We start from the raw sequence: 12,611 nt of genomic DNA on the forward strand, positions 1-12,611 counted from the left end.
GTTTCAAACACGAGTTTTTTTAATGTTTTAAATACGTGTTTTTTGAGGTTTTAAACTCGTGTTTTATGAGGTTTTAAATTTTTTTTCCTATAGTTTAACACGGTCTAATGGCATTAAATAAAGTTTCCAAACGGACCTATGTCTGAACAAACAGCTGTTCAGCACGGTTCAATCTTAAACCAAAAATACGTAGGTTTTTTAGACAAGTTTATTGCTTTAAACATGTAAACCTTTTTTCATATATACTACATTATATTTAAATAAATATAGAAATAAAAAAACAAATAATTAAAAATAATTAAAGCTAATAAAAGACGTTTGGCACATGGTTACCATACATAATATTTAATTTCGATTGATCACCTCTTCCGTCATTATAAAATCTAAAATCGTATAACAATACGCTTTCGCATCTTCACAAACAATTCCAGTAGCATCAAATGTTCTTTTTAATTTTTCTTAAAAGTCGGGTTTCGAACTTTACTAATTCCTCAATTGAGGTTCAACTGTTCAAATTTAACTTCATTCAAATCTTTATCTAAAAACTATTGCAGTAGCCCGAATTTCTTTTTATTTAATCCATGGAAAAGGTTTCGTTTGTCTGATTTTTTGGTCGACCTGTATTGGTAATTGTTTTTAAATTCGTCTTAATCTATTAAAGAAAAAACAAGTTTTATAATAAATAACAAAATAAATGATTATCTTAGTCTATTGTTTTGTATTGTACCTAAATAGATGCACCATAAAATATGCTGTTTGAAAAAACTGGAGTGATGATTCGATGGAAGAGTAAAATTGCTTTTTTCCTTATCAATCACGCTTGTTTGTGTCTGTAATTTAAACGGAATGGACCCTTCATTTTTCTTTTCAAATTGTGTTTTTTACAGCCACCTACTTCAACCTAAATAAGAGACGCCCTTTATGAAAATGTGAAACCCATTAAGAAACATAATTCATCAAATATACTATTGTACTTTTTAAATATTATAAACTTTTACATTAAATGCAAATAAGTTATTACTTTGAAAAGACCCAGAAGTATTCGCAAGTATTTTCATTAGCATTTGTACCAGAATGTAAATCTTCTCTTAATTGACTTTTTGCTTATATAGAAATCTTTAAAGGTTGATTCGAAACCATCTCATTTATGTTTTGTTGCTTGTTAAAGTGCAAATATCCTGTTTTAAGATAAATTAGACTAATATACACTCAAATATAGGTAAAAAATATAAATATAAGTTATACATAATATTTAAAAAAACATAAATATAAGTTATACATAATATTTAAAAATGCACACATGCCTCCTGTTCATTATTAGTCACCTACCTTTATCAACATTAAAATTATTATCTTCATCAAGTTTCTGAAGTTTTCTATAAGTATATTGTCTTCATCTTGATTATGTGATAATGGTAAAACTCCTAAAAGATAAAATTTGCAAAAACAAAATTTACCAGAAATATCAGTGTCATTTTAAATTTTTTGAAATTAAAGATAATTAAATAGAGTTTCAATAAAAGTATTTTCATTAACAGTTGTACCAGAATTAATATTTTTTCTCATTGTCTTTTTCGCTGAACATGTGAAAAACTAAGTAATTGACTAGAATCTTTTCAACTTATGTTTTTTTACTTACTAAAATACACATATTCTGGTTTAAAAATGTTATATATATATATATATATATATATATATATATATATATATATATATATATATATATGTATATATGTATATATATATATATATTTATACATATATATATATATATATATATATATATATATATATATATATATATATATATATATATATATATGTATATATATATATATATGTATATATATATATGTATATATATGTATATATATATATATATATATATATATATATATATATATATATATATATATATATATATATATATATATATATATATATATATATATATATATATATATACATATACAAACAAAAATGTTTAACATGTGCTAATGCATATCACTAGCCATAGTCTGCTTGATAATAGACCCTTACCTTTATCAGCAAAAAACATATCATTTCTGCAATCATATAGACTATGCAAGAAATTTTCTTGCTGGCATTGGGTCATGCCATCTTTTTAACACTGCTGACTCATTTTTGTATCTTCTAAAACAATTAAAAAATTAATTTAACATTTACATAATAATTTTTAAATATAAACAATTGATTTACAGGTAAGTAAAGTTACTTACGGACAGTATTTTGCAACAAAGTATTACTAAATTTTGCTGTCAATATTGGTAGAGAAAGTTCATTCGATGAAGCATAGGTAGTATATTGGTGCAGCCTCACTTACTCTAATTTTTTACTTTGAGGAAAGTCTTATTTACTACAATAAACTTGCGCTGATCCATTACCTTCCTTGTGTTTTGTCATATCATATGAATCATCTTTTGAATAAAATACTTAATTATTTAACCTTAAATTTTATTATAGATGCATTTTACTATAGATGCAATTTATGCATTGAATAAAAATATTAAATCACTTAAGTAGATTGAACAGTAAAATTTATATACAGACATATTATAGCATTATTTGAGAAAAATATGCTAACCCAAATGTTTGGAGCCATGGCTACAAAAGTTCAGAAAGAAAGTACAAATAAGTTGACTCACAGATGAAATTGATGTCACGATTTGGTTTTTTCTCTCTGAAAAGTTTGCAATATCTATTTATATTAGACATTCTAAAATAAATACTAAAAAAAAAATTATACATAAATTTTATTAAACAATGAAAATAAGAGTGCACAGTTTGCTTAATTAAACAAGTACCTTCACCTTCTGAGTTAAAACTTTTTAAAGAATCCAATCCTTCTGCAGAATTAGAATAAGAATGACTACTTGAAGTAATCATTTCGTGAAAATTGTGGGAACATTTAGTAACATTATTACCACTATCATTCAATATTTCTTCAGATGAATCAGAACAAGAACTGAACTGAAGACAAATGAAGACAAATTTTAACATTCAGGAGATAATTTTCCAGCTAAGGCTAATTGGTATTTTTTCATATATTTTTTCATATACTATGCTAAACTTGTTCTCTTCATTTTTGTTAAATAATTATTATTAATAAAATATCCTATAGCATTTAGTACACACACATTTATATATGAACAACACTAGTATTTATCAAACATATAACAATAATAATGACACTAATAGTAATAACAATATTAGTATTAACACAAAAAATGTATTATATATACATATATATATATATATATATATATATATATATATATATATATATATATATATATATATATATATATATATATATATATATATGTATATATATATATACATATATATATATATATATGCATATATATATATATATATGTATATATATATATATACATATATATATATATATATATATATATACATATATATATATATGCATATATATATATATATATATATATATATGAATATATATATTTATATATATATATATATATATATATACACACACATATATATATATTCATACGCAGAAATACACACACATATACAGATACAAATACACACATATACATACGCCGAAATACACACACATGTGTGTATATGAGTATATATTATGAATACATAATATTTACACATATACATTTATTTATAAGTGTATGTATGTATGTATGTATGTATGTATGTATGTATGTATGTATGTATGTATGTATGTATGTATGTACTTACATCCGCACCTTTAGTGAGACATTGTGCTCTTATACTGACCCTTTACGAGGACTTTTTTTTTTGTCGGGACATTTCCAAGTCCCGATAAAAATAACAGCTAAAGCTATGTTAAATCGATGTATTTCAATGAGTGGCAGTGTTGCTTTTCATGTCTCAATAATGGGGCTTTACACGAACATTCAGCTTACACTAAAAAACTAGAAAATTCACCGTTATCGGGACTTTAAAAAAATGTTGTTTTTTTTTGCAAATTTAATGCTTAATACATTCATATGCTTAAGATACTATGTTATATCGTTAAATAGTGGTCCACTTCTGCTCCACTTAAGAGTTATTAACTTACACGATTTACATACACGCGCATTTTCTCGCGTTCTTTAACCGCGACTTTTTCTATCGTTTTGGCAATCACATCATGAAATTATGAAAATTGTTATGCCAATAGCCCTTTTTTTGTCGCTAGGGAGCGTTTTGTGATTATTTTTAGATTTTAGTTTCTTTTTTGAAAGTTTGTTAAATTAAAATCATTAAAGCGAAGTTATTGAATTTTTTTTTATTAAGATTAATTAAATTTTAGTTGCTTTTTTTACACGCTAAACTTCCTTTTCGGTGAATTATAAGAGAAATCTAGAATATGCTTAAAAAACAAAGTAAATAAATAATTTTAACCAATTTGATATATATTCAATATACAAATTTAACACTCTGACCTTTTTATATACACTTAAAACAATAATAAAATATTCAATCAACGTTAATAAATTCGCATTCAAAATAACTTCAAAGCACATCATTATTTGTAGGTGCCGTTTTACACCCAGCTTTCCACCAACATACATACGTATATAAATATATAAACACGCATAGACTACTTCCTTCTAATAATATTGTTCAATTTGTCTTTAACTATCTTATGACCTCTTTTTGGAAGACAAGGTACACTTTCGTTATTTTTTATTTTTTTTTTTTGCATCAAAAAGCGGACACGGAATCTTTCTCGTAATATATATCGAAAATGCTTCACGAAGGTAAACGTTATCTTCTTCCGTCCAACCCTTCAAGGTTTTCTTTGACTAAATAAGAACATTAAATTATAAGCAACAACAAAATTTAAATACTATATTATTAAGGCTTTACTTATGATTTTAAAACAAATTTTTATTTTTTAAAAAAAAATCAAAGTAAATTTAATTTCAGACAATAACCTCTTCGTGCATGTTTTGTTCTTAATTTTGTATTTTTTTATACTCAACATTAATTCTTTTTTTTTTTCCACACCTGTTTGTCTTAGAAGCTTTATTATTTATCATATCATATTGTATATAAAATGACACTAAGTAGATAGAAACAGAAGGTTTTTTACCATACAAAAAGACTATTTTACAACGGGATGTTTAAGACAAAGTATGAGGTGCCTATCTTCAGAACGCTCTAAGTCACAAAAATAAAAAGTGTAAGTTAATTCCATTTCCACATTCTACTAAAATCTGAAAATTTAAATATTAGATACTACATACTGAAAATTTAAATATTAGTCCAATAAAAAAAAATTATGGTTTTAAAACTGGAGAAAGAAAATATCTGTTTCTGTTGATGCTAAGCGTAGTTTAGTGTTTCGTTGCTTTCTTAAAATGAGTTTACTTGAACTTAAGGCGTTTTGAAAATGGGCTACTTACATACTCACCTTAACTAACATATAAAAAAATTTTTATCACAGGTAACCAACATTTATAAGCAGAAAAAAAAAACGTCAAATAAAAAATAAAAAAGTTCTAAATTAAAAAAAACAAACTAACCATTTTCTCCAAAACCATTTTGTAATAGTGAATCGATATTCTTATTTTGAATGCATTTTGCATCACCATTATCCATAGCAAGAAGAACTTTTGTTAATTCTATGGTAGAATCCTCACGTCGATACCAATTTTGATGGACATCTTTAGTATAACCCATGTGATTTGTAAGCCACAAAAGCTCAGAATTATTTATGTCTAACAACTGCAGAGTGGTTGACAAATATTTTCTAGTTCTAGTTGGTGTAATAAGCTTTGGCTTAGATAAATTAAGCTTTTTTGTTATAGATTGCAGTGCATCCCAACCACGTAATTTAAGACAGCTTGTACCACAGGCAAACACAAAATTGTGTTTTTGGGAAATATTAGCATAATGCCTTGAGCTGACATTAGCATAATGCCTTGAACAGTCTGACAGCATCTACAACTTCCTCAGTAAAAATAATTGGAACTAATGCTTTCACAGTAAAACCTAATTTAATAACATATACAACATAAAAATAAAAAAACACATTAAAATTGTTATGTCTGAATAAAAACAAAATGTCTGAATAAAAAATAAAACTCTTAATATCTGAATAAATAAATATATTAATATAAGATATTATTAAAATTTTAATAAGTGAATAAATTCCATACCTCGCCTTTTTTTTTTTCTCTTCCCTTTAATGTAACATAGTTTGAATCGTTCAGCAAGCTTTTTTTCTATTGGATCGTCTAAAGCATCTATGTCAGCAGTTTGGCATTTCCACCTACCTTTTTCTACCATATCCCAATCTGGTAGTGTTAACTTTCCAGGTTCTCCACCTCTCCTAGCATTAAATGTTAGTATTCTTACATAAGTAAGTTTACACAAATATATATATATTCATTAGATGTAAGAATTGGATTGTTTAAATATTTGGTGATTTCGCTAATACAATAATTTCTTAAAACTTATATGTCGCTTTCTTCCGGCAACATTTCTAGAGCTTTACCTTTTCTTAAATCTTATACACTGCATGCATTATTTAATAAAATGCTGTAGTCTGATTCCATAGGCTCTAAAAAATTCCGAATGTTTTCAACCATGTCTTGTAAGCCTAGTTTCAGGTACTCTAACTTGACTATTATAGCTAGAGTTTTTAATGAATATCCTATTCTTATATCTCTTACAGATGCATCTTCTGAAATGAATTATTTTCAGTATTGCAACAATAACTTTGCTAAAACTTATATTATTTGCTTATATCATGGTAACAGTCTTTTTCTTTCTTACCAACTTCTCCTGCTCCATAAGTCAATAATAGTTTATCATTGCGAATAATTAAATAAAATTCATCATGTTTCATAGTTGTAAGTGCTCAAGTACAATTCTAGCATTTCTGATCAAACTGGATTCTCCTACTAATATACAAGAAGTTTTTATGTAACTTATTTCCTTGTTATCACTGCTACGCCACAGATGTTATTTTTTTAGAATTTTGAATGTTATTTATATTTATATTAAAATCATCTTTCCTCTCTATATAAGTCCACATATTTCTTCACTCTTTGCTTTTTTTTGGAAAACTAAGGGCTTCTGTAACAAGTTCTTCATGCTTATGAATATGTTCTAAATGCCTTGGGATTTTAGAAAAAAGATCGATTTCACAAACAAGTTTTTGCCACCAGGGATTAGGACTCTTATTTTCCATGTTGATTTCAAAATGTTCTAAATATATTATTTAACTACATTTTTAAAAATATTGCCTTCCTTTTAAATTTTACTATTACTGTACATTACTTAAACAATTTAACATTCATAGTTTAGAAAAATATTGTTTCAATGTCTTAGTTATGGTGCATAAACTTTTATGGCACCATTACCAGGACATATAAACACTAAAATAACAGTTTGTGTTGACTATATTTTGCTATGCATTAATCTTTGTAATGGTGCAAAATGCGAGTAAATTTGTTAAACAACTACTTTGGGTCTTTCAAATTAAAAATTAAAATAAATAAAATAAGAACTTCTTCAACTTTCAAAAAAGTAACAAGCAACAAAATAACTTGTTACTTTGTTAGATTTCATTAATATCATTATATATTATTAAATTATGTAGAAATTATAAATATAGACTATGCTAATGCATATAAATTGACTAAAATATTATTACAGTTGATACTTTTAATTATAATATAATTTATAGTAACCTATGTAAATTATAGTAAATTCCTATGTAAACTATAGATACTCTAATATTATTAAATAAGGTTTAATGCTTAAAAATATTTTATGATATCGAAAACAAAATGATAGGGTAAACAAAACAAAAAATTGATTAAATACTTCAATTAAATTAGAGTTTATCATCACCGGATAATCAACTCTAATTTAATATTAAGTTTTATATCGGAGAATATATTTAATATTATATTTAATATCTAATTTAATATTATATTTAACATCGAAGAATATATAAGATATTATATATATATATTATATATAAAATCTTATATTTAATATCGGAGTCTCAGTTACAGTGCATCAAAACAAATATTTAAAAAAAAAAATTAGAACAAAACAAAATCTTAACTAGATCTCAGGTCTTATTACCTTTTTTTATAGAATTTGTTTTGATTTAATCTATAAAAAATAATTTTTCGGTGCACCATAACTTAGACTCTGAGAAAATCATGCATTCTAAGCCAGTGTAAACTTAATAATGGTCAGAACTCAACTATTTTAAATTTAAAAATGGTGAAGAATTACAAGTTATATATTACTAACTTTTTATATATAAAAATAAAAATTCTAATACTGTTTTATGAATTTTTAAATTAGTTTTAATTAAATACATTTAATGCTTATATGTATTACAGTTAATACTTTTTTTAAATGCCCTTACTGACTTGTAAATATTATCTTTTTTCTAGATTTTGATCAATCTCTCTGAGAGAGATTAAAAGTTTGAAATTAAAACTTAACGATTAAGAGTCTCTCACAAAAAAATAATTTTTGATGCACCGTAACTGAGACTCAGAGCAATGGGGAAATCATACTTTTTATGTCATTGTAAACATAATAACCGCCGAGACTCTTTTACTTTCAATAAATCTATAAAAATAAATTTTTTATTGTTTAAATGGTAACATATATTTTATAAATTATTATAAATTAAGTTTACAAATTTTAATTCTTAATTGCACCTTTATCGGTACCAAACGTGGCATACTCTGAAATTACTACGAAACGACAGAACATTTATTTATTCTTATTTTAAACACCGTTACTGAGAAATTTGATCATTTTTCAAGATTTTAATTAAATCTCTTAAAATATTTTTTTGATGCACCGTTACTGAGACTTAAAGCTTTGAGAAATCATAATTTCTAAGCAATTGTAAAGTTAATAACGTTCAAGACTCCTTTACTTTTAAGAAATATATAAAAAGAATATATATTCAATTGTTTAAACGATAACATTTTTTGACTACTTTAAGAAAGAATTTACTTACATTAATTCTACATTGCACCATTAGCGGGACTAAACGTGGTACACTCTGAACTAATACTCAAAATTAACGCCACAATATTTACACAGAAAAAGATTCGAAACCATGTGCCGGTAAAAATGACTTTACATAGTGCCGGGAAAGATACAAGAGTCATATTCTCCCGAACTTTAAAATGTGCAATCGAATGCAAAAGTGCAGACATTTTCAAACAAAGTTATGAAGAAAAATTTCGTGAAAATAATTCAAAAATACTTACTTATTTTCATTTTTTTTAAACTTACTATTACTAGTTAAAAGGTAATAAAAATATACAAACCCCCGTCATGTATTTTAGAGTTAAGATTTTTCAGATATTCAGACATGAGGCAAACTTTTTCTACTGCTTTTTTTTCAATGCACCGTTACTGAGACTCAAAGAAAAATAAAAGATTCTAACCCATTGTAAACTTGATAAAGGTCGAGACCCGTTTATTTTCAAGTAATAACTAAAAATAAAAAATTTTAATAATGTATTAAAAATTTAATATTTCATTTAAAATAAATAAAATACGTTTAAGTTTATTTGTCAGATAACACTTGCTTTTTTTTTATCACCGTTACTGAGACGTATTAGATTATTTTTCTTCTAGATTTTGTTTTGTTTTATTCTCTAAAAAAAAAATTTTTTTTGAAGCTCCGAAGCTGAAACTCAGATTAAATTCATACTTTCTGAACGAAGAACTGTAAAGTTTGTGAACATAGAAATATTCTAACAAAAGTTCTAATTATTTGCTAATATAAAAGTTTTCCAACAAATATTTGAACCATTTGTTAAACAATAAGATTATGTTTTTTAATAACTAATAATTGAATTTACTTACCTTAATTCTTTATTGCACCTTTTTTGGTACCGCACGTGGCATACTGAAATATAACGTAACGACAGAATATTTATACAAAAATAATTATTTAAACCATCAACTAGTAAAAATTACTGATGAAAGTGCTGAGGATGGTTCAAAAGTCAATTCAACACAAAATTGAACAAACTTTAAAATGTGCATTAGAGGCTCTATTATAGAGCAGGGCCAACGACGCCGGGAGAAAAAGGTCAAGGAGCTACGGGACCTCCCCCAACTTTTTTAAAACATTTTTTTTCGTTTTTATCAGAGTTTCTAGATTTAGAAGACTTTTTTAGAAATTGACGATTGTGCCCATCCACTTTAAAACCCATGTCGTATGTTTTGTAGAGTACTGGAACGCAAAAGAACAAAAAGACATTTAAAATGAGTCTTGAAGAAAAAATTCGTAAGGGAAAATCATTTAAATGAATTTAAACAATTTTTTTTAATCTTACTAAACGGATAAAATAAAATATTTTTTTTATAAAACCATTTCGATAAGATTATAAAATGAATAAAAATAAAAAAAATACTATAATATTATAAAATAAATACAAAATAAGAATTAAATATTTGATACAGTATTTATCAAATATTTAATTCTTATTTTAAGTAAAGAAGGCATGAACTTCCTTGTTAGATTAATTAATTACTTTAAAAAATAAAAAAGTAATTGTAGACGATTATAGATTATTGTGGAGATTTTTCAAGTATAAACTTTAAATTATTAGCTTATTCTTCTGTAGACATATGATGTCGTTTTTTCGTATTTTAATTAACAGTTATGGTTTTAAATGGAGTGAATCTTTGAGGCAATGATTTTCTTGTATCCTTAAAATGAATATCTCATTCTTCAATCGTTTTTGTCGTTTAACAGATCTTTCTCTTTTTCTATATCGTTGTTGAGATCTGATTCTCAAGTAAAAATACCTTGTAACAAGCTAAGAACAAATTTTTAAACCTTCCAAACCCATGATACTTACTTTATTTCTGTTAAAAAAATATAGCCAGTTTTTTTAAAACTATATTTGCAAGAATAATGCAAACATTCAAGTTCTTTGATGCGAATTTATGAATTGCTGTGCAGTAATCTTTTTTAATTTTAAATTTACAAAGATAACTTATTGTTGACTTCATTAAAGACAACTACAATAACAAACACTAATAAAGAAAACTTTGATAAAACTTGTCAACTATTGGAAGTTTCTGAAGAAGTTTATTAAAACTTGTTGCTTCTTGCCGCAATGTATTTCATTTTAATTGGAATCGGAATTTAGTTCACAAAATTAACTGTAAATACTTTATAAATAACTTAAGTAAAAGGAGTTTTTTACACTATATAAAACTCATTTTTGTATCAACGCAAAATTTTGTTCATTCAAAATTTATCAAATCAAATTTTAGATTGCATACATTTAAGCATAAAGGCGAGTAGCTTTACACGCAAAGAATTCTACATAAATATATTTTTTTTAATATCTTAAAGTTTTTTTTATCTTAAAATATTACAAATAGAAGTACAAGGCCAACCACCAAGAATTACAAAAACTGAATTGCTTTTAAACATTCTTAAAAAAAAATTATTGAATAATTATTGAACAAACAAAAAAAAGTAGCCTCCCTCCCCGTCCCCCGTTGTAAACCTAATAATGGTTAAGATTCCTTTATTTTCAAAAAATATATAAAAGTAAGCATCATAGTCGTGTTAAAAACTCAATATTTTATTTAAATTGAACTAAAAACAATATATTGTCAGGTATTACATGCTTCTTTTTTAGTAACTGAGACTTATTAACTTGATCATTTTTTTAAATTTTGTTTTGTTTCAATCTCTTTAATGTATAATTTTTTGATGCACCGTAACTAAGACTCAGAGAAAAATCAAACTTTCTTAGCCGTTTTAGATTTAGTAACGGTTGAAAACCCTTTATTTTAAAAAATGTATAGAAATAAATATTCTAACCATGCATTAAAAGTTCAATATATAACTTAAATTGAATTAAGAACGATTATGCTTATTTGTGAGTTATTACATACTTCTTTTTTGAAGCACCGTTACAGAGACTTACTAAGTTAATCTATTTTTATAGATTTTGTTTTGTTTCAATCTCTCTAATATATAAATTTTTAATGCCCCGTAACAGAGACTCATAGAAAAGTCAAACTTTCTAAGCCATTATAAACTTAAAAACTGTTTAGAAACCTTCATTTTCAAAAATATATAAAAATAAAAACTCTAACTACGTATTAAAAGTTTAATATTTAATTTAAATTGAACTTTAAAATGTTTATGCCTACTTGTCACGTATTACTCGCTATTGTTATTAAACCACCGTTACTGAGACGTTTATTAATCTTTTTTTTAGATTTTGTTTTGTTTTAAACTCTTAAATGTATAAACTTTAGATGCACTATAACTGAGGCTCAGAGAAAAGTCAAACTTTCTAAGCTATTGTAAACTTAATAACGGTTGAGAAACCTTTAATTTCAAAAATATATAAAAAATGATATTCTAACCATGTATTGAATGTTCAATACTTAATTTAAATTGAGTTTAAAACGTTTATGTTTATTAGTCACGTATTACACGCTTTTTTCTAAAACCACCGTTACTGAGACTTATTACGTTAATCTTTTTTCTAGATTTTGTTTTGCTTTAAACTCTCAAATATATAAACTTTTGTTGCACCATAACTGAGACT

The 12,611-nt window shown here is 25.0% G+C and overlaps 1 protein-coding gene and 1 long non-coding RNA gene across 2 annotated transcripts; both read right to left on the reverse strand.

Annotated features, from left to right (window-relative positions):
• Positions 1 to 315: 315 nt before the first annotated feature.
• Positions 316 to 2,979, reverse strand: LOC136089465 (uncharacterized). The gene is made up of 5 exons (XR_010643079.1): positions 2,041 to 2,979; positions 1,330 to 1,424; positions 1,022 to 1,178; positions 728 to 901; positions 316 to 652 (listed from the first exon to the last, which is right to left on the reverse strand). It is a non-coding gene; the product is annotated as an uncharacterized LOC136089465 (long non-coding RNA).
• Positions 2,980 to 4,695: 1,716 nt separating this feature from the next.
• On the reverse strand, positions 4,696 to 9,240 carry LOC136089474 (uncharacterized). The gene is made up of 4 exons (XM_065815492.1): positions 9,029 to 9,240; positions 6,186 to 7,239; positions 5,550 to 6,018; positions 4,696 to 4,826 (listed from the first exon to the last, which is right to left on the reverse strand). The coding sequence occupies exons 3-4, from the start codon at positions 5,965 to 5,967 to the stop codon at positions 4,789 to 4,791; spliced, it is 456 nt and encodes a 151-aa protein (XP_065671564.1). The 5' UTR covers positions 5,968 to 6,018; positions 6,186 to 7,239; positions 9,029 to 9,240; the 3' UTR covers positions 4,696 to 4,788.
• Between the last annotated feature and the right edge of the window lie 3,371 nt (positions 9,241 to 12,611).

Source organism: Hydra vulgaris, chromosome 13, assembly GCF_038396675.1.
Source record: "Hydra vulgaris chromosome 13, alternate assembly HydraT2T_AEP".
In the NCBI taxonomy this organism is placed as follows: Eukaryota; Metazoa; Cnidaria; class Hydrozoa; order Anthoathecata; family Hydridae; genus Hydra; species Hydra vulgaris.